The sequence below is a fragment of the Anomaloglossus baeobatrachus genome, chromosome 8 (assembly GCF_048569485.1).
Source record: "Anomaloglossus baeobatrachus isolate aAnoBae1 chromosome 8, aAnoBae1.hap1, whole genome shotgun sequence".
In the NCBI taxonomy this organism is placed as follows: Eukaryota; Metazoa; Chordata; class Amphibia; order Anura; family Aromobatidae; genus Anomaloglossus; species Anomaloglossus baeobatrachus.
The window spans coordinates 87,918,592-87,942,390 of record NC_134360.1 but is presented as its reverse complement, the minus strand read 5'-3'; the positions used below and the strand labels follow the sequence as shown (position 1 = coordinate 87,942,390).

Here is a 23,799-nt window from a genome sequence, read left to right as displayed (position 1 = left end):
ATTATTGACCTTATATTTAATATTTACTAGTAATCTAATGTGGTATGGATTTTATCCTTTAATTATTGGTGTTACAACAACATCAATATATATAACAAAAATCATACATTAACTACACAATAAATTCTATAATACCCGATGCGTTAGAATTGGGCCACCTTCTAGTGTAGAAATAAATGTGTAGTGTCGGCGTCCCTGCACCGCTCACCTTCCTCCCTGCAGGGACGCCCACTCATTCATCGGTGCGGCAGGCCCACACCACGCTGCATTGCTTTCCCGCGGTCTTCCATGTGAGTGTTTCCTGCTTCTCTCCCCCGGGACATGTGCACGCCATACAGGTCCTCCGAAAGTCGTCCTAGGGCGTGTTGGCGCACTGCTGCCCTTCTCTTAAAGGGTCAGCGCGTCATTCTCTGGAAGTGCTTTTCAGCCCATCGCTGAGAGGTACTGGGTACTTAAGGTCCTCTCCTAGTAGGGAAGGTGACTCATCAACGTGATTAGTTAGTTAGTAGTTTGTCCAGCCGCAAGTTTAATATTTAAATGTGTATTATTTATTTTATTTATTTTATTACATGTCTAGGAGAACCGCTTTATTAAAAATGTCAAGTATATGTCATTACAAAACATATATACTTATTTGTTTCAAGTTAAATTAAATAGCAATCAAACACGAAAATAATTTCTCAATTGTTTATTCAATGAATGTAACCCTCGTTTTGAGACCACAAAAGTAACAACATTTATCATCTACATAGACAAACTCATAGATTAATATTACATCAAGAGATAACAAGGGGTAGAACTCGTCAAAAGTAAAATCAAAGCAGTAAACGGCAAGCACTGCTACTTTAAGCCTTTTGTATTATGAAAAAGAGATTTTACTTTTGGTAAGTGCCACCTTTGTATCATATTTTAAAAAAAGCTAAAAACTATCAATTTGATACTGAGCACCACCATATGCTCTGGATATATAAGCAGCCTGTTCTATACTACAGAGATTAACATTAAGGCAGTGCCACCAGAATAATTCAAACAATGGATAATATATAAATAAATATGCATAAATATACACATATAACTTTACATGAGAAACCATTTGTAAATTAAACCATTAAACCAATTTATGAAAATAGATGCAAATTATTGGAAAACTGCAAGTAAATTTCTCTTATTTTTATATAATTTGTATAGATCATGTATCACTCCTTCGCATCATTAATACCACCAGCAGTGATTGCAAAGGTTGCTTCATTTTCTGGCATCTCAGGGCTGTCAACAAAAGAAAATATAAATATTTCTTACTGATATATTTATTGTCAATATTGTAAATTGACAACAGTTACATGTTCAGTGCAGCTAATTTATTAAAGCTGGATTTAAAATATAGCAACTTAGGAATAAACAATATGACACTAATTTCTAGTGGTAATAGATGATGTAATTGGACCATCCTTTTAAAGTGTATTCCCATTCTATAAAGTGATGGTATATCATAGTGATATGCTATCTCTTTTGTTATATAGGACAAAACATTTATAGGTTATACTATGGACATAGAGCTGTGAGGCCTCCATGCATTGGTTGATATTTTCATCTTGAAGTGGACACAACATACCATTTTTTTTCTGCAAGACTGTACAAAACCTCATAGAATCTGCCAAATGTTACTAATTTCGGATTAGTTGAAAGGGAATACCTGCTTAAGGCCTCATTCAGACGTCCGTGTTACACGTACGTGTTGTATCCGTTTGTTTTTTTTCACGGATACAGCACATACCCATTATAATCTATGGTGTTATTCTCATGTACATGCTTTACACGGACAGTGTGTCTGCAAAATACACGAAGATATGTCCGTTTTTTTTACAGCAGCATCATTGAAAAGTACCCATACCAGTGTTTGAGTCAGTGAAAAACACCTACAGCACACACAGATGTCATCAGGGTGTAATCCATATTGTATTTAACATTGCAAAGTAATGTTGTAATTTGTACTTTATATTTATTTCTTTATCCATCTGATGACTCATGTTAAAAACGGACACACGGACCACACACTGACGGAAAATACTGATGACAAAGGTACCTTTATTCTCACGTACGTGTTTAAATACAGACAAGTGAATGAGGCCTTAGACATTTTTGTCTAAAAAGCTGTAACGCCACAGCGGTATCCAATTGTACAAATAATTCGACAGAATATGGTTCCCATTTGTAAACAAATGTGAGTGAAGCCTTAGGCGGGCTTTGCACACTACAACATCGCAGGTGCGATGTCGGTGGGGTCAAATTGAAAGTGACGCACATCCGGCATCGCAGGTGACATCGCAGTGTGTAATGCCTAGATGATACGATTAACAAGAGCAAAAGCGTCGTAATCGTATCATCGGTGCAGCGTCGGCGTAATCCATAATTACGCTGACGCGACGGTCCGATGTTGTTCCTCGCTCCTGCGGCAGCACACATCGCTGTGTGTGAAGTCGCAGGAGCGAGGAACATCTCCTACCGGCGTCACCACGGCTTCCGTAGGTTATGCGGAAGGAAGGAGGTGAGCGGGATGTTTACATCCTGCTCATCTCCGCCCCTCCGCTCCTATTGGCCGCCTGCCATGTGACGTCGCAGTGACTTCGCACGACCCGCCCCCTTAATAAGGAGGCGGGTCGCCGGCCAGAGCGACGGTCGCAGGGCAGGTGAGTGAATGTGAAGCCGGCGTAGCGATAATTTTCACTACGCCAGCTTTCACAAGATATTGTACCTGCGACGGGGGCGGGGACTATCGCGTGCGACATCGCAGCATCAGCTTGCGATGTTGCAACGTGCAAAGCTCGCCTTAGGCTACGTTCCCACCATCATGAGAATTTATTGCATTCTTTTCTGCAGTTCCAGCAAGAAGGATGTGATTTACAGCGATGGCCTAAAGTGTTGGCATTAGAGATAAACGGACCCTTGGAAGTTCAGGTTCTGCAGGTTCAGCCGCACTTTTGATAAGGTCCTGTCTTGGACCCAGACTTGATGCAAACTTCATTAGAAGTCACTGATTGGCAGTTTGGTTCTCCGCCTACATGCAGCTAGCCATAAACAAGATCACATCAGGGAGAGGGAGAGTTTTTTCATATTTTTTATTTTGTGTACACTACGTCCAATAACGCTGCATTTACCACCAGTGTGAGCCATTCAGACACTGCAAGTGGCTCATATTAGGCTGAGCACTGAGCATAGCGCTGCTCGCTCTAATGGTTTGCATACGTAAAGCACCCGAACTTGAACACTGATTTTTTTGTAAAGTCTGTGTTCGGTACGAAAATCGAGCTTTAAAGTTCGAATCCGCTCATCTCCAGTTAGCACCCTTGAACAATTGTTCCAGAAAATGAAGTATTTCTACCAGAAAACCATTGTAATTACATGTTTTGTTATACACATTTATTTCCTTTGTGAGTATTGGAACAACAACAAAAAACTGAGGAAAATGCAAATTGGACTTAATGTCACTCAAAACTCCAAAAATGGGCCGGACAAAATTGTTGGCACCCTCAACTTAATATTTAGTTGCACACCCTTTGGAATAAATAACTGCAAACAATCGCTTCCTATAATGATCATCAAGCTCTCACACCTCTCTGCTGGAATTTTCGACTCTTCTTTTGCAAACTGCTCCATGTCTCTCATATTTGAAGGGCACCTTCTCCCAACAGCAATTTTAAGATTTCCCCAGATGTGTCAATGGCATTTAGATCCGGACTCATTGCTGCTCCTTCAGAACTCTCCAGCGCTGTGCTTTCATCCATTTTTGGGTACTTCTTGAAGTAAATTTGGGGTCATTGTCCTGCTGGAAGATGCATGACCTAGGACCCAAACCCAGCTTTCTGACCCTAGCAACTACACTGCCACTCAAAATCCTTTGGTAATCTTCAGATTTCACATTGCCTTGCACACAGTCAAGAAGGCACCCAGTGCAAGAGGCAGCAAAGCAAATCCAAAATATCTTTGCGCCTCCACCATATGTGACTGTAGGTCCTTTGTTCTTTTTTTTGTAGCCTCATTCTGTTGTCAGTAAAGAGTAGAACGATGTGCTTTACCAAAAAGCTCTATCTTGGTCTCATCTGTCCACAAGACACTTTCCCAGAAGGATTTTGGCTTACTCACGTACATTTTGGCACACTGCTGTCTAGATTTTTTATGTCTCTATGTCAGCAGTGGGGTCCTCCTAGGTTTCCTTCCATAAAGTTTCATTTTATTCAAATTTTGATGGATAGTTTGCACTGATACTGATGCACCCTGAGCCTGCAGGACAGCTTGAAATTTTTTGGAAATTTGATTGGGGCTGGTTATCTACCATACAGACTATACTGCGCTTCATCGGTTCATTAATTTTTGTCTTATATTCACGTCCAGGAAGTTTAGCTATCGTGCCACGGGTTATAAACTTCTTGATTATGTTGTGCACCATGGACAAATGAACAGCAAGATCTCTAGAGATGGACTTGTAACCTTGAGATTGTCAAAAATAGCAACAAGAAGAGGAGATAAAAACTCCCCCAAAAAAGTATTATAAAATGTACTCACAGCAAAAAGGGCAACCAGTCCAGTTAGCCCAGGCCAACACATCTAATGCACAAACAGGATGTAGACAAGCCTCTCAACATGATGGACACTTCACAGGTGCAAGGTAAATTGCACACTAGTGGCGCGCATAGGGCACTGTTCACACTCGTATGCGCATGGTATGCAGCCAGCAACCTATTACCACGCCCTTACTATTAGATTAGGCGGGTTACTCGGACACTACTCACTGCAGCACGCAAGGGACAGAAATTCCACTATGCACGGCCGTATTAAGAGGCCCGGCTGCACCCCGCATAGTCAAAGTGCAAAAAATACATATAAAATATATGTGAGGTATTAGTTTGTAAATTGGCCAATGTACGTAAGCCCACAATCCTCATCACGGATCCTCACGCTTGCGGGTCCCTACACTGATAAATATCAAAAATAGCAACAAGAAGAGGAGATAAAAACTCCCCCAAAAAAGTATTATAAAATGTACTCACAGCAAAAAGGGCAACCAGTCCAGTTAGCCCAGGCCAACATATCTAATGCACAAACAGGATGCAGACAAGCCTCTCAACATGATGGACACTTCACAGGTGCAAGGTAAATTGCACACTAGTGGCGCGCATAGGGCACTGTTCATACTTGTATGCGCATGGTGTCCAGCCAGCAACCTATTACCACGCCCTTACTATTAGATTAGGCGGGTTACTCGGACACTACTCATCTACCTTGAGATTGTTAATATTTTTCAATAATTTTGGTTCCCAAGTCGTCAGACAGTTCTTTTCTTCTGCTTCTGTTCTCCTTGCTTAGGGTGGCACAGACAGACATACAATGCAAAGATTGAGTCAACTTATCCCCTTTTTATCTGATTTCAGGTGTGATATTTTATTTTCCACAACTGTTACTTGCCACAGGTGAGATTAAATGAGCATCACATGCTTGAAACAAAGTTTTACAATTTTGGAAAGGTGCCAACAATTTTGTATGGCCCAGTTTTGGGGATCTGTGTGAAATTATGTCCACGTTGCCTTTCTTTTCTCTGTTGTTTTTATTTTGTGTTGTTCCAATTCACACAAAGGAAATAAACGTGTGTAACAACACATAAGTAATTGCAATAATTTTGTGGGAGAAATACTTCATTTTTTTTTAACAATTCAAGGGTGCCAATACCTTCAGCCATGACTGTATGTACATCTCATGCCCACAGTGTTGTTATTTAATACTGCGGAAATGAACACGTGTTTTTAGTGTACTTCTACAGTGGGAACGTGGTAAAAACGAATTTAATCCACACATGACTTTGTTAATAAAATTTATATAAAGTTGGGTAGCTCAGCAGATACAAACTTTCAATAAAAAGGGATTTTTTTTAAACGACCTACGAAAAAGAGACAAAAAACGCAGCTAAATGAAAGGCAACAAAAACGCATGTAAAAAAACGTAACTTAAATTATATAATCGTGGGGAAATGCTGCATGAAATCTGCAACATCGAAAACTCAGCAAATACTCATAGTGAATTTTACCATCCATGAGTAACAGTCTGTTTTTTCTCAGGTGTCCTCCGTGTTGCATCTGTACTTGGTTTTTTTTTCATTGAATAATTGTGTGTGTTCCCAAGCTAATAAAAAGATCCCTGAAAGGTCACGTGTTTTTAATTCAAATTTATCAACAGCACATGGATATGTTACATAGATGTGTGAATATATTCTTAGGTTTATATGCGCCATTAAGGTATATGAATATAAAAAAGCTACGTGAACATGTTTGAATATCACCTGTCATAAATTTTAGCAATACGCAGCTCTCCTCTTCCTTTTCTTAAGCTGATTCTTGTTGTTGAAGCATGTGCAAGTATATGGCCTCCAATTGGCTTTTTGGGATCTGCTTGAAAACTAGAGCAAAACAAGCTTTTGAAGTCTAAATATGAGCAAACCTTTTATATATCAAACAAATGTGACAAAGTCTGCTTTACATGTTACGATTTCGCATACGATATCGTATGCGATCGTAACCGCCTCCATCGTATGTGCGGCACGTTCAATTTGTTGAATGTGCCGCACAAACGATTAACCCCCGTCACACGGGGGATTCACAAGTAAAATTTAAGTAGAGCCTGATTGCATTAATTGAAAAATATAATATTACCAGTTATGTATATTGGATTTTATGACAGGGTGTTGATCCAGGGAACTAGTCTGATTGCCGTATGTGGAGTCAGGAAGGAATTTTTTTCCCCATTGGAGCTTATTTGACACATTGGGGTTTTTTTGCCTTCCTCTGGATCAACATGTTAGGCTACGGGTTGAACTAGATGGACTTAGAGTCTCCCTTCAACCTTAAAAACTATGAAACTATGAAACACGTACTTACCCGTCTATACGACCTCGATGTGGGCGGCGAACGTCCACTTCCTGGAGTGGGAGCGACGTTAGGCGTCACTTCGATGTCACGCAGCAGCCGGCCAATAGAAGCGGAGAGGCGGAGATGAGCGGGACGTAAAAATCCCACCCACCTCCTTTCTTCCGCATTGCTGGCTGGGAGCCGCAGGACGCAGGTAAGATCTGTTCATCGTTCACGGGGTGTCACACACTGCGATATGTGCTACCCCGGGTACGATGAACAATCTGACGTTCAATTTTTAGGAATTGAACGACGTACATGCGATGAACGTTTTAACGTTCAATCGCACGTACCTGTCACACACTACAATGTACCTTACAATGCCGGATGTGCGTCACTTACGACGTGACCCCGCCGACACATCATAAGATATATTGTAGCGTGTAAAGCGGGCTTAAGTCTGTCAGATATGAAAGATATTTCGGTCTGTTTTAACGCTTATTGAACCATTTGCCAGTAGTTTTAAATGAATAAACATTTATTGCTGAGCTCCTGTTAATACTACGCGTTTCAGCAATCCACTGTTGCTTTCATCAGGTATATCATGTAACAGTCCGAAAATATCTTTCATATATGCACACTCCTTAACGGGAAATTCGGTAGTAGCTGCTAAGGACCTGCCAAGTTCTAATCAGAAAATCCAGCTGGAGGACAGATGATTGCACAGAAATTCTGAGATCCATGGTGCCGGTGGATACTAGGAGCCAGAGGCGACACCATACCTGGATTCAGCAAGCGCGCTTACAGCAATAGAAACAGAGGAGGAATCCCTGTCCATACACGCTTCACTGGGGTTGTGCGGGGGCGCACAACCTAAAAAGGTGAGCAGATGTATATTTTAATACCAACAATCGTATCCATGGGTGCCTCTCATTTGCGCTTTTTCTTTTGTATTTAAATAAGTCTGTCACACATCTGTACAATTCGGTCCAATGTAGGACCGAAATGGACGGACTGGCCATGCGTGTCCCGACCCAAGCGTTAGAGCCACATAGAAATATATAAAGTTTTCACGCTCGGGTCAGGAGAGCTGCGGCTAGTCTGTGCATTCAACACCAACATCGGACCAAATTGCACAGTCTTAGGCCAAAGTCACACTTGCTAGTAACTTGCACGAGTCTCGCATCGGCACGGCCTGATGTTCTCCGGACATGAGCATCTCAGCTGTATAGAAATACATGCAGCCCACCCGCTCTTGTCATGAGTGTGCGGCCGTGCCGGGTGATGCGATGCGAGTCACTTGCAAGTGTGACTCCGGCCTTACTGTTATTTCCATTCAGGACATAAACATGGTTTTTACTGTTGCATAATGTTTTATAGAAAGCGTTCCCAACCTGTGGCTCACAGGCTCATGATGTGTTTGGCAAGCAGCTGTCTGCCAGCTTTTTGCATATCGCACCAGAGGTAGTAATCAGTTGTGAAGAGAAGGTCAAGTAGATGGTAACTTTTTTGAGTGGCTCAAAATAAAACACAAAAGCAGATCTGGGTGCAGATATACTGGCAGAGGGCTATAAATATGGTAAGCAGGAGATCGGATGATACAGCCAGCTAGAGGCGTGCCTGAATATTGTGATAGTGAAAATACCAAATAATGGTGAAGTGGGAACCCCTGGATGTAAGTACACTGCCTATAAGGAATGGAGTCTCTACGTGATTTCTGTGAGGAGAGCTTAGTTGTCATTATATCATTAATGGGAGACTCTTGGTTCTGTACTGTGTGTGGGGAGGAGAGCACTGGATGTGGCTCTTGACCAACTCTCGAAGCTGAATGTGGCTCGCAAGGTAAGATAGGTTGGGGACCACTGTTCTATAGGATATTGTGTACATATTATACATAGTGTGGGGGGATTGTACACAGAAGATTTCAAATGGGCTTAAGCCGGCGTCACACGAAACGATATATCGGGCGATATATGTCGTCGGGGTCACGGATTCCGTCGTTTGATATATTGTAGCGTGTCACAACTACGAGCGACTGTGAACAAGCAAAAATACTCACCTTATCGTTGCTCGTTGATACGTCGCTCATTTTCAAAAAGTCGTTTCTTCTTCTGTGCGCCGGTTGTTCATCGTTCCCGGGGCAGCACACATCGCTCCGTGTGACACCCCGGGAACGATGAACACAGCTTACCTGTGTCCCGCCGGCAATGTGGAATGAAGGAGGTGAGCGGGATGTTAGGTCCTGCTCATCTCCGCCCCTCCGCTTCTATTGGCCGGCCGCTGTGTGATGACGCTGTGACGCCGAACGTCCCTCCCCCTTCAGGAGGTGGATGTTCGCCGCCCACAGCGACGTCGTCCAGGAGGAAAGTACGTGTGACAGGGGGTTACCGACTTTGTGCGCCATGGGCAACTAATTGCCCGTGACGTACAAACGACCGGGGCGGGTGCGATCGCTAATGCGATCAAATGATATATCAACGCGTGTGACGCTGGCTTAAGAATAACTAAGGCCCAGGAGCCAAAACTGAAAGTGTATTAGCATCTTTTCCAACTGAATCATTTGAGTATGTACAGTCATATGAAAAAGTTTGGGCACCCCTATTAATGTTAAATTAATCTTTTTTCTTTATAACCATTTGGGTTTTTGCAACAGCTATTTCAGTTTCATATATCTAATAACTGATGGACTGAGTAATATTTCTGGATTGAAATAAGGTTTATTGTACTAAAAGAAAATGTGCAATCTGCATTTAAACAAAAATTGACAGGTGCCTAAGTATGGGCACCCTTATCAATTTCTTGATTTGAACACTCCTAACTACTTTTTACTGACTTACTAAAGCACTAAATTGGTTTTGTAACCTCACTGAGCTTTGAACTTCATAGGCAGGTGTATCCAATCATGAGAAAAGGTATTTAAGGTGGCCACTTGCAAGTTGCTCTCCTATTTGAATCTCCTATGAAGAGTGGCATCATGGGCTCCTCCAAAACAACTCTCAAATGATCTGAAAACAAAGATTATTCAACATAGTTGTTCAGGGGAAGGATACAAAAAGTTGTCTCAGAGATTTAAACTGTCAGTTTCCACTGTGAGGAACATAGTAAGAAAATGGAAGAACACAGCTACAGTTCTTGTTAAGCCTAGAAGTGGCAGGCCAAGAAAAATATCAGAAAGGCAGAGAAGAAGAATGGTGAGAACAGTCAAGGACAATCCACAGACCACCTCCAAAGACCTGCAGCATCATCTTGCTGCAGATGGTGTCAATGTGCATCGGTCAACAATACAGCGCGCGTTGCACAAGGCGAAGCTGTATGGGAGAGTGATGCGAAAGAAGCCGTTTCTGCAAGCACGCCACAAACAGAGTCTCCTGAGGTATGCAAAAGCACATTTGGACAAGCCAGTTACATTTTGGAAGAAGGTCCTGTGGACTGATCAAACAACTCAATCTTTGTTTTGTCATACAAAAAGGCGTTATGCATAGAGGCAAAAAAACACAGCATTCCAAGAAAAGCACTTGCTACCCACAGTAAAATTTGGTGGAGGTTCCATCATGCTTTGGGGCTGTGTGGCCAATGCCGGCACCGGGAATCCTGTTAAAGTTAAGGATCGCATGGATTCAACTCAGTATCAGCAGATTCTTGACAATAATGTGCAAGAATCAGTGACGAAGTTGAAGTTACGCAAAGAGATGGATATTTCAGCAAGATAATGATCCAAAACACCGCTCCAAATCTACTCAGGCATTCATGCAGAGGAACAATTACAATGTTCTGGAATGGCCATCCCAGTCCCCAGACCTGAATATCATTGAACATCTGTGGGATGATTTGAAGCGTGCTGTCCATGCTCGGCGACCATCAAACTTAACTGAACTGGAATTGTTTTGTAAACAGGAATGGTCAAATATACCTTCATCCAGGATCCAGGAACTCATTAAAAGCTACAGGAAACGACTAGAGGCTGTGATTTTTGCAAAAGGAGGATCTACAAAATATTAATATCACTTTTATGTTGAGGTGTCCATACTTTTGCACCGGTCAAATTTTGTTTTAATGCGGATTGCACATTTTCTATTAGTACAATAAACCTCATTTCAATCCAGAAATATTACTCAGTCCATCAGTTATTAGATATATGAAACTGAAATAGCTGTTGCAAAAACCGAAATTGTTATAAATAAAAAAGGTTAACATTAATAGGGGTGCCCAAACTATTTCATATTACTGTATTTAGCATTTTTCTTATTAATCCTGGAGCAGGCACTTTATCTTCTACATATACTCCTGATGGACAATCAGTTCAGTTCATGTAATGGCACATATGCAGCCCATGTATTTACAGATAGTTGTGAGTGCCTGGAGAAATATACTCAATGGGGGAATTTATCATCTTCATTTTACACCCAATTTTTGCACAAAAATTGCAATTTTATCACATATTACACTGCTATTGCCACTATTTAAAAGTTGGTTATTTATGCAAAAGAGAGTTCAACTAAATTTATGAATTGTAATTTTTTTGAAAAGTAAAAAAAAGTGGAAAAAAAAGAAGCCGTGTGTTTCAGGTGTGTATTACAATACATCTACAGGTGTGTCTCTAATTAACTCAGATGTTGCTAATAAACCTATCAGAAGCTTCCAAAGACATGACCTCATCATATGGGCTGTTCCATATTGTTTAAAGGCATAGTACTCTTAGGGGCACTTTGCACACTACGACATCGCAGCTTCGATGTCGGTGGGGTCAAATCGAAAGTGACGCACATACATCGTAGTGTGTAAATCCTTTATGATACGATTAACGAGCGCAAAAGCGTCGTCATCGTATCATTGGTGTAGCGTCGGCCATTTCCATTAATTGGGAAATACCGATGTTACGATGTTGTTCCTCGTTCCTGCGGCAGCACATATCGCTGTGTGTGAAGCCGCAGGAGCGAGGAACATCTCCGACCTGCGTCCTGCGGCTCACGCCGGCTATACGGAAGGAAGGAGGTGGGTAGGATGTTTACGTCCCGCTCATCTCCGCCCCTCCGCTTCTATTGGCATGTGAAGCTGCCGTAGAGATAATGTTCGCTACGGCAGCTATCACCATTATATCGCAGCTGCAACGGGGGCTGGGACTATCACGCACGGCATCGCAGCATCGGCTTGCGATATCGTAGTGTGCAAAGTGCCCCTAAGTGTATGGAAACTTTTGACTTTTCAGAAAGAATTAAAAATGCCTTAAAGTATTCTCTCTCATTATTCTGGCATTTCGCAAATATAAATAATTTTGGTTCCTAATTGACTTAAAACAGGAAAGGTTTATTCCGATTTCATGTCAGAAAGTGAGAAAAACATGTAGATGTGTCTTTAGATAGTGTATGTAAACTTCTGGTTTCAACTGTATGTGATTTTTTTTTTCCTAAAGGAGAGAGGGACCTCTACGAAACACGTAGAAATAAATTACAGTCATATTACCTTGGATCGTCTTTCCTCACATTGGCATGGCACTACACCTGTCTGTTCATCGCCTATCCTCTGCTTCCACATGGGGCTGCAGCAGCTGTGCACATAGGCTTATACAGTTGGCTGTGACTCTCACAACCCCCTAAGGTGAGCCTCTCAAGTGCTTTGACTCTCACATGTCCTCCGGATAAGACCCTATTTTTGCGCTTCTTTGTCTTCCAGCATTGTTTACAATTTTTTTAGACATGTGAATAAAAATGGGTGGATTTAACAAGATTTGAATCTGCCAAATTGTGCGGATTTTAACGGGAAATTTGATTTGCTGCAAATCAATTCTCCTCAAATTAAATGCCTCTAAACAGCCACATGCAAAGATTACTTTAAACATTTTTTTTCTTTTTGCCATGTCTTAAATCCTTGGAAATGAAAGGTCTAAAGTGGTTGTCCAGTCATATCACATTAATGAACTATTGGTAGGATAAGTCATCAATATGAGATCAGTTGGGGGCTGACACCCAGCATTCCCACTGATAGGTTATAGTGATGAGCGAGCACTACCGTGCTTCATACTTGTAGCGCTCCTGAGGCTTCAGGCGCCACAGGGTACTGCACCTCCTTTAGGGTGTAGTACTTATCCCGGGTCCAAGGAAGGTTGGCATACATTTACAGTGGGTTGCCCTTCCCAATGAAGATTGGGCCAGGGTCGGGTCACAGAAGGGGGTCACCACAGCGGCTGGGTTTACAGGACGCCACCGCAATTAGGGGCTCCCAATCCACTGGAACCGGGACTCAGGGTAAGGGAGAAGCAACCACCAGGGGGAGTTGGGAGCACACAATGGGAAAAGCAGGTTGACCTGAGTAGTGAACCCGCCGGTGGCAGCGGTTGGGCAACAGCTTCCAACATATAACACAACTTCAGAGACAAGAACAGCTACAGACGCCGAGCAGAACAGACGTGCCGCGAGGCAGCTGTGTGGGCCAAGGCGTTACAACACGGTCGCTGGGGAGAAGCAGGAGGCTGCTTCCACCGGACCGGTGCTGTCGGGGTACAGAACCCTAGGGCATGCATACTTCAAGTTGTCTACCAACTCTGCAAAGGTCACAGGAACAGGCTAGAAAAGTCACTGGACCTGTCCCACTATTCCTGGAGCCAAATAGCATATAGGATCTGGGGCTGAGTTCTTTGATCAGCCCCACGACTGAACCGCGCGATCAGCATACAGTATGGGACACTTTACTGACACCGGGATCCCCAAGTGCTTCACGCCACGGGCATCTGATACTTAGCGCATCAAAAAGGAAGGCCCCATGGGCTGACACACCGGACCTGACCTTCCATGGATTCGGGATCGGCTGGAGCCCATCGTGGCAGACCGTTACTCTGGGGCAGCGCCTGAACTACCAGTGAGTAAAAGACCTGGAACCGCAGCCCCTGTCTCTGCCTCTCGACCAGCACTGCGGCGCAAACGGGGACTACCACCACCCCCGTCCATCCTCAGTGGTCCTCCCTGGGGTAACCCCGCTCCGTCTGTGGGGAGCGACACCATGGCTGCGACCTTGACCATGAGCCCCGGAGAGCAGCACCCGCAGCGGCGGCCCACCTCTGGCCGCGAACCACAGGTGGCGTCACAATCTAAAAAGACTTTCCTCATGGTCACTACCCCCATCCTACATCCTTCCTCCCGTCCACCGCCTTCCTTCCCTCCTGTACGCCTTGGAGTCACAAAACCGGGCCAGGCCAGCCCGTGATGACGCAGAGCATCTGCAACCCCCGGGCCGGCGACGAGTTGAGTGAAAATCCCCTCGACCCCAGGGTGTTAAATACTCGTAACGAGCAGTCGGACGCTCGGACGGGCTTGACTCGTGTACCGAGTATAATGAAAGTTAATGGGGTACTCAAGCAATTTTCCAGAAGATTTTCAGGAAAAATGCTTGATTTTCCCATTGACTTCCATTATACTCGGTACACGAGTCAAGCCCATCCGAGCGTCCAACTGTAGAAGTACCGAGCACCTGAGCATGGTAGTGCTCGCTCATCAATAGTTATTTGCTCTGTAAGATGCCAAATATAAGCATATGGAAAAGAGCAGCAAAGCGCAGCTCCAATCAATGTGAGCAGTTCTGCAGCATCTGGCAGGGCCTCCTAATCTTGTTGAATATGAGCTGTCTTGCAGCTTTATTACATGTGTTTACATCTGGTGGCCAGTAGAGCAAATAATAGCTGATCGGAGGGAATGCCGTACGATATGATGTAATATATATCACATCAATGTGATGTGACCATAAAATTTGTTATTTCTACCATGCAAACTTATAACTCACGTCATTGTTGCTCCTGGATCAGCAGTCATTTGATTTGTAATAAATACAGCAACATTATACTCTAAAGAAATAAAATGGCACAATTACAAAAGTCATGTACATAAATAAAATTATGTGCACTGAGGTAGTAAAGTAGAGCTCAGCATTGGAGAAGTGGTGGTGTAGGACCCGTGGTGATGTCACGTCCATGTGACTGTAATGGAGTCACCAAGATTATCTTGTGTTTGCCAAATATATGGAGTCACCAAGATTATCTTGTGTTTGCCAAATATATTGAGGGCGTGTGTGTGGGAAAATAGAATAATCAGAAATAGAATCCCATACACACAAAAAATGTTATTCAGAGATGAAGATTGTTGCAAATCAAATATATTTTATTGTGGCATATCCATAAACCAACGTTTCAGCGTAATTTTCAAGGTTTATCTGTGTATAAAATAAAATATTCCCATAAATACATGATCATAGAGATATCTTTCTCATACAAATAATATTATAAACATAGTAAGTATAAAGAAAAATAAAGACATGCCAATAAGATACATAATTATGATAAGTTTATACTAAACAAGAAAACGACAGTGAGAGTCAAAGGACGAATACCTAAGGATATGGTCACAAAGCTCAGGTGAGTAATCAAAGGAGAAAATCCTTGTTGTAATCTGTCGTACTGGACAAGGGAAAATCCCTTGTATATGACTGCAGGAAGAAACAAACTTTTAGGCCATGTGCGCACGTTGCATACTATTCTGTAGCATGTAAGTCACTACCTGTGCGTCTCAGAATGCAGCCGAAAAAGCTGCGTTCCTGAGACGCATTTGGTAGAACGCAACGTGCGCACATTCCTGGAGAATTCATGCGTTCTGGATGCTTGCTCTGCCATAGACAGAGTGCGAAAAGCATCCAGAACGCACATTTTTGACAGTGCAGTCCCACTCAGCGCTGCAGCATCCCCATAGACTTGCAGCAGAGCCGAGTGGGACCGCACTGTCAAAAAGCGCATGGCTGGCTGCGAGACAGTGCCGCACGATCAGAATGAACTCGGATGAACTTCACCCGACTTCATTGTGATCACGCGGCTCTGTGCGTGCCGCAGCTTGATTGCGGTCACACGTGAAGGACTCACCTGTGATCGCAAATCCCCTGAGTGACTGCAGTGAGCCGCGCGATCAGCTGTGCCTTCAGGTTACTCGTGGCCACAGCTGCAGTCCTCCACCTGAGAGCGGTGGCCGCGAGTAACCTAAGTGACAGCACAGCTGATCACGCGACTCACTTCAGTTGCTCCATGGAGCTCACAGGAGCGGCGGTGTTCTACTGCCGCTCCTGACAGCTTCCGATGTAGCAGAGCTGAAAGCGTCGTGTGACCTTGCGTGGATTACGTCGGACCTGGAGTTGTTTTTGAGGGGTTAATAAAGTGGTGAAAGAGGGTGTTTTTTTGTCTTTCATTCCAAATAAAGGATTTTTTGGATGTGTGTTTATTTTCTTAACTTACAGGTTAATCATGGAAGGTATCTCGGCGAGACGCCTGCCATGATTAACCTAGGACTTAGTGGCAGCTATGGGCTGCTGCCATTAACTCCTTATTACCCCGTTTGCCACTGCACCAGGGCAATTCGGGATGAGCCGGGTAAAGTTCCGGAACTATCGCATCTAATGGATGCGGCAATTCCGGGCGGCTGCTGGCTGATATTGTTAGGCTGGGGGGCTCCCCATAACGTGGAGCTCCCCTTCCTGAGAATACCAGCCTTCAGCCGTGTGGCTTTACCCTGGCTGGTATCCAAATTGTGGGGACCGCACATCGTTTTTTTTTTTCAATTATTTTTTTTTTCTACACTGCTCGATATAGACATGCCCACCGGCAGCTGTGATTGGTTGCAGTGAGACAGCTATCACTCAGCGAGGAGGCGTGTCTGACTGCAACCAATCATAGGCGCCGGTGGGCGGGGGAAGCAGGGAGTACGAGATGGATTAATGAGCGGCCGGCATTTTCAAAAGAGGAGAAGCCAGTGTGAACGCCGTGCAGCGCCACGCCAGTGATCATGGATCGGTGAGTCTGAGAGAGGGGGTGGGAGGGAGAGACCGACATGGACAGAGAGAGACATAGAGAGAGAGACCGACCAACAGACCGACTGACAGAGAGAGAAAGACGAAAGACCTGCCTTTGTTATGTTAAAAAAACATGCGGATCGCAACAATAATGCAATGCAAACGCACTGCTTAACATTTTGGCAGTGTTTTTCTACAACTCATTAATTTCAATGCGTGTAGAACGCTGCCAAAATGGCAAAAACAATTGACATGTTGCTTCTTCAAATGCAGAGATTTTGACAAATTTTTGACAATCAAAACGCTGCGTTTCAAAAAGCATCGTGCGCACAGATTTTGCATGATTCTCATAGACTTTGCTGGGGAATCAGAACGCATGCATTTTGTCAATGACACAGTGCATTTGTAAACACAGCCAAAACGCAGGAAAAAAACGCAATGTGCGCACATGGCCTTAGTATATAGATATATTAATCCTTTTAATCATCTAATATCAGGCATGCAATTGTTCATATATGAATCAACTAAAGGGTCCTGACCAGTGGTCACTATGAAATCCACAGAAGTATAACTACTGGAAACGATAACGAACCAAACAAACTACTCATCGCCTATACCTGTGATGAATCATGCGGACCACGTCGCACCCCGAAATGTTGTAATTCCGTCTAAGACGCAAGGCTTTTTAAATCCGGTGCTGCTACCACGTCATTGCTCTATCGCGCATGCATGAGTAATATTGGAGAACTCCAAAAACAGCCAAAGGCCGAGAGAATGAAGAACAGAGTAACACAAGCGTGACTACGTCATTACTCCATCACGCATGCGCACATGATTCCGGAAAATCCCGAAGATAGCCGAATGCCAAGGGAATGAAGAACATAATGACGCATGCGTGTACTAACTTTACAAGATGGGTACGTCCCAGGAAACCACGAGAAACAACAAGAATTATAGAAAATATATGATATTATAGCGCATGCGTGAACTAATGTACTAAAAAGTCTGTAACAGTAAGTAAATAATAAAATTTCTTACTGTATCAAGAGACCTACAATTCATAGATAAAGAAAAAATAAAAATTAAAAATATATAAGTCAGTAACATGACACAAGAGACTGTAATGCAAAATATATCATAAGTGATCACTATATCTGAAAAAACTGCAGTCATACTACATCCTAGATAGAATAGATAAACACTATATGTGAGTATGAAAATTAAGAAAAATTTGCTAAGGGAAAAATTTCAATAATGAAAAAATATATATGTATATACACATACATGATGCAGGTATATACATACATATATGTATATACATACATACCTAATTAGATATGTAAATATACAATTACACATCATGTTGTGATCCATCATGTGATCAGAAGAATTTTTTAGCTGGTTTTATTTTAATTAATAAACATCTATAACCAGACCCCATCACTCATAGAATATCTTATATTCTCTATTCATGCCCCCTGACTCTAATGTCTGTAAGGTATATATCCAATATGCCTCTTGGTTTTTCAATAATTTCATCCTGTTACCCGCACGACGTGGTACATCAACCTGTTCCAGTACCTGGAATCGTAACTGTGCAACCGAATGTCCCTGATTCAAAAAATAAAAAGGAATGGGTAACATGGTCTTCTTGCATCTGATGGTCGACTTGTATTATGAAATGCGGTCTCGGATATGCTGAGTGGTCTCCCCAACATATCCGAGACCGCACGGACATTTAATTAAATATTCAACAAATGCATCACACCCACACACCCACACATAAGTTTTACCATATAGTGAACACAGTGAATAAAATATCTCAAAAACAATAGTGTTATCGCACTTGTTTTGCAATTTTTCTGCATTTGGAATTTTTTTGCCGTTTTCCAGTACACTATATGGTAAATCTTATGGTTTCATTTAAAAGTACAGCTCGTTCCGCAAAAAAATGAGCCCTCACATGACCATATTGACTGAAATTAATTAAACAAGTTACGTCTCTCAGAAGAATGGTGAAAAAAAAAACGGAAAGCGAAAAATCGCCCGGTCATGAAGGGGTTAAAATAAAACCAACTTAAAAATTCTTCTGATCACGTGATGGCTCACCACATGATGTGTAATTGTATATTTACATATTTAATTAGGTATGTATGTATATACATATATGTGTGTATACGTGCATATACATACGGTATATATTTTTTCATTATTTGAATTTTTCCCTTTGCAAATTTTTCTTAATTTTCATACTTACATATAGTGTTTATCTATTCTATCTAGGATGTATATGACTGCAGTTTTTTCAGATATAGTGATCACTTATAATATATTTTGCATATTTTTATTTTTTCTATATCTCTGAATTGTAGGTCTCTTGATCCGGTAAGAAATTTTATTATTTACTTACTGTTACAGACTTTTTAGTACATTAGTTCACGCATGCGCTTTAATATCATATATTTTTTTTCGTAATTCTTGTTGTTTCTCATGGTTTCCTGGGACGTATGCATCTTGTATAGTTAGTACACGCATGCTTCATTATGTTCTTCATTCCTTTTGGCCTTCGGCTATCTTCGAGATTTTCCGGAATCATGTGCGCATGCGTGATGCAGTAATGACGTATTCACGCTTGCGTTACTCCGTTCTTCATTCTCTCGGCCTTCGGATGTTTTCGGAATTCTCCGATATTATTCACGCATGCGCGATAGAGCAATGATGTGGTAGCAGCGCCGGATTTAAAAAGCCTTCCGTCTCAGACGGAATTACAACATTCCGGGGCGCGACGTGGTCCGCATGATTCATCACAGGTATGGGCGATGAGTAGTTTGTTTGGTTTGTTATCTTTTCCAGGAGTTACCGTATACTTCTGTGGATTTCATAGTGGCCACTGGTCAGGACCCTTTAGTTGATTCATGTATGAACAATTGCATGCCTGATATTAGATGATTAAAAGGATTAATATATCTATATACTAAATGTTTGTTTCTTCCTGCAGTCATATACAAGGGATTTTCCCTAGTCCAGTACGACAGATTACAACAAGGATTTTCTCCTTTGATTACTCACCTGAGCTTTGTGACCATATCCTTAGGTATTCGTCCTTTGACTCTCACTGTCGTTTTCTTGTTTAGTATAAACTTATCATAATTATGTATCTTATTGGCATGTCTTTATTTTTCTTTATACTTAATATTATAAACATAGTATTTGTATGAGAAAGATATCTCTATGATCATGTATTTATGGGAATATTTTATTTTATACACAGATAAACCTTGAAAAAAGCATTACGCTGAAACGTTGGTTTATGGATATGCCACAATAAAATAAATATATTTGATTTGCAACAATCTTCATCTCTGGATAACATTTTTTGTGTGTATGGGATTCTATTTCGGTAAGGGATAGAGGTCAGCAGAGAAGAGATGAAGGACCAGTAGTGTATTCAACTAAAAGCTAAGGTATGTACTGCATTCACTTAAGCAGATAGAGCCTTTTTTTTAAGAGAAATACATGATTTTTTTAAACTATGTTAGTGATGCACATTGCATCATTTAACACACATTGGGGGCAGTTTAATATAAAAAAAAATAAAAAAAAAAAACATGACAGGTTCTCTTTAACCCCTTCATGACCATTGACATAGCTATATGTAATGGAAGGGAAGTAGTTCCCAATTAATGAAGTAAAGGTACGCCATGGCGATCGCAGGAAAACAGGAGTTGTGCGTGCCATGATCGCCACTGGGTACTTGGATTTCCCAAAAGCTGAGCCCCTGTTTTCACAGCCTGGGACAAGGCCTGTTTAACCCCCTAAATTCCGCGATCAATAAAGATCACAGCACTTAGGGGATTGGGAGAGGGATCGCGCTCCCTCTCCTCTCCAATCGGTGCCTAGTTTACAAAATGGTGTCACTTGTGGGGGGGGTTCCACTTTTTAGGTACATCAGGGGCTTTCGAAACACAATTGGTACCTGCTAATGATTCGAGCCAATTTTGCGTTCAAAAAGTCAATTGGCGCTTCTTCCCTTCAAAGCCCTGCCATGCACCCAAATAGTAGATTTCCACCACATATGGGGTATCGGTATCCTCAGGAGAAATTGCACAACAAATTGTACAGTGCATTTTCTCCTGTTAAGGCCCAGTCACACACAACGACTTACCAGCGATCCCGAAAACTATGCGACCTGATAGGGATCGCAGGTAAGTCGCTGGGAGGTCGCAGGTGAGATGTCACACAGTCAGATCTTACCAGCGATGCAGGAACAATACAGGTCGCAGTAGCGACCTGTATAACGATCTCAGCAGTCACTGTGATCCTGTCACACAGTGTCAAACACAGCGATGTGTCCTGCCCAGCCGGACATCGCCTTTGAAGAAAATGACCTGGACCATTCAGCAATGACTAGCGATCTCACAGCAGGGGCCTGTTCGCTGGTAGGTGTCACACATAACGAGATCACTAATGGGATCGCTACTATGTCACCAAAACGGTGACTCAGCTGCGATCTCGTTAGCGATCTCGTTATGTGTGACAGTACCTTTACTCTTGTGAAAATGCAAAATTTGAGGCTAAAGTAACATTTCCATTTTTTTCTTCCACATTGCTTTGGTTCCTGTGAAGCATCTAAAGGGTTAATAATCTTATTTTATGTGGTTTTTGAGCACTTTGAGCGGTGCCGTTTTTAGAATAGTGTCACTTTGGAAAAATGAGAAATTGCTGATAAAATTTGAACCCTTCTAAATTCCTAACAAAAAACATGATGCTTCAAAAATTGTGCTGATGTATAGTAAACATGTGGCACCTGTTATTTACTAATTATTTTGTGACATAACCCAGGTTTAAAGACATAAAAATTAAAAATCTGAAAATTGCAAAATTTTCTACATTTTTGTTGAACCACTCATGCCCTATGAATGGCAGAAGTATTTTAGGAGCATTAACTTCATAGGCTAACCAGAAAAATTAAATTAGCAGGTTTTCGGGGCACAAAGGTTCCTTCTTCAGGTAAAATTACAAATCTGTAATTTTGTCTGAAGAAGGAGCCTTTGTGCTCTGAAAGCTTGCTAATATAATTTTTCTCGATAGCCTAGGAAGGTATCACTCCTAAAATACTTTTGTCATTCTTGGTGCATAAGTAGTTCAATTGATTTTTCGGGCTAATATGGAACTACAATATTACGTTGTATTGTACTAAATTTCCGTCAAATTTCTGATATTTTCACAAATAAACACAAAAAAATATTGTCTTAAAATTTAACCCTATCGTGAAGTACAATTTGATACGAAAAAACAATTTCAGAATCACCGGGAACCGTTGAAGCGTTCCAGAGTTATTACTGCAATACACTGGTCACAATTTGAAAAAATGGCCTGATCATGAAGGTGATAACAGGCTCCAGTGTGAAGGCGTTAAAGAGTGAGCTGCAGAATAAACTCATTCGGCTATGTGCCCACGCTAGAATGTCCCTGCGGATTTTTTTGCCTGAAAATCCGCGACTTTCGCGGCAAATCCGCACCCGCGGATTTGCCGCGAATTTACCGCGGATTTTATTTTTTTTTTTCCCCCCATTCAAAACCAAAAATCCGCACAAAATCTGCACCAAACAATTGACATGCTGCAGATTTTTCCGGATCAAAATCCGCGGCAAATCCGCCGCGGAAAAATCCGCAGCATGGGCACAGCATTTCCAAAATGCCATTGAAATGGCTTGGAAGTGCTGCTGCTGCAGATTTTCGGCAAATCCGCGGTAAATCCGCGGCAAAATCCGCGGCAAATCCGCGGTAAATCCTGTAGCGTGGGCACATAGCCTTCAGGTGCCATATGAAATTGCAGTTGTGGTCAAAAATGTAAGATTGAAAAATGTTGGTATTTTAAGATCTTTTAGTTAGGTTTTTCTATGGTTACTGACGCACAATTATAAACATTTCATAAGTTTGAAAACTTTTATTGACAAATACATCAAGTTTATGCAAAGACTCCATATTTACAGTGTTGAGCTGTTTTGGTGTGGTTTTCCACCAGGAGATGCAAATTTGGTGCAGAAATCTGGTGCATTTCAACACCAAATTTGCATCCCCTGTCAGAAAACTGGCATCAAAACCATTTTTGGGCATTTTTTTGCAAGGAGGTGCAGATTTGGTGCTGAAAATTATACACCAAATTCCTGCACCAAATCTGCTTCTTTGGGCAAAAAAACATCAATATCGCATCAAAACCGCATCACATTGTGATGCGTTTTTTTTTGCCAGAAGATGCAGATTTGGTGCAAAAATTTGTGAGGTCACTGAGTTCAATGAGGTCAACTGATATCATCAATGCTCACAGCTGTGACTCAGTCAGCCTGAAACCGCAATGTGCGGTCATATTCTGTAATGTGCCAGTGCACTGCAATTTCAGTATGTAGCAGAGCCAGGATCGTTGCGGGACCTCGTGTAGAATACATTAGAACTGAGTGTTTGGGGCTAATAAATTTGAAAAAAGGGGTGATTTTTTTTTTTTTGTATTTTATTTCAAATAAAGGATTTTTGAGTGTTTGTGTTTATTTCTTTTTACTTACAGTATTAGTAATGGGGAGGTCTCATAGACACCTTACATTACTAATCTAGGGCTCAGTGGCAGCTGTGAGCTGTTATTAACCCCTTACAATTACCTTGATTGCTACCACACCAGGGCAATCGTGATGTGCTGTGTAAAGTGCCTAAATTGTCACATCTAATGGATGCGACAATTCTGGTTGGCTGCAGGCTGCTATTTTTAGGCTGGGGGGGTCAAATAACCATGGGCCTCACCAGTCTGAGAATACCAACCCCCACCTGTAGGCTTTATTATCCCTGGGTATCGAAATTGTAGCGGGGACAACAAAAACTGCAAGCAGGTGAGCAAAAATGAGCAGAACACAGAACTACAAGCGACAGCAAGAGTCCAGAAGCGAGCCAAGGGTTTCTCAAGAGCCAGCTAGCACAAAATACTCAGGCAAGGAGTAGTTCCTGGACCGGGACTTATAAACAGGGCAGACAGGAAGTTCAAGGGCAAGACGAGGGCAAGCATACACAAGTTCTATGGAAAACCCAGAACCTTACACCA

The 23,799-nt window shown here is 42.1% G+C and overlaps 1 protein-coding gene across 1 annotated transcript in view; it reads right to left on the bottom strand.

The window, feature by feature from the left end:
* Positions 1 to 712: 712 nt before the first annotated feature.
* The window catches only part of DMC1 (DNA meiotic recombinase 1), a 179,680-nt gene continuing 156,593 nt past the window's right edge, over positions 713 to 23,799 (bottom strand). Inside the window, exons 12-14 of the mRNA XM_075320887.1 lie at positions 14,664 to 14,724; positions 6,329 to 6,445; positions 713 to 1,266 (exon numbers count right to left, since the gene is read on the bottom strand). Of these exons, the coding sequence (XP_075177002.1) occupies positions 1,197 to 1,266; positions 6,329 to 6,445; positions 14,664 to 14,724 (248 nt within the window). The 3' untranslated portion in view covers positions 713 to 1,196. The remainder of the gene's footprint in view (positions 1,267 to 6,328; positions 6,446 to 14,663; positions 14,725 to 23,799) is intronic.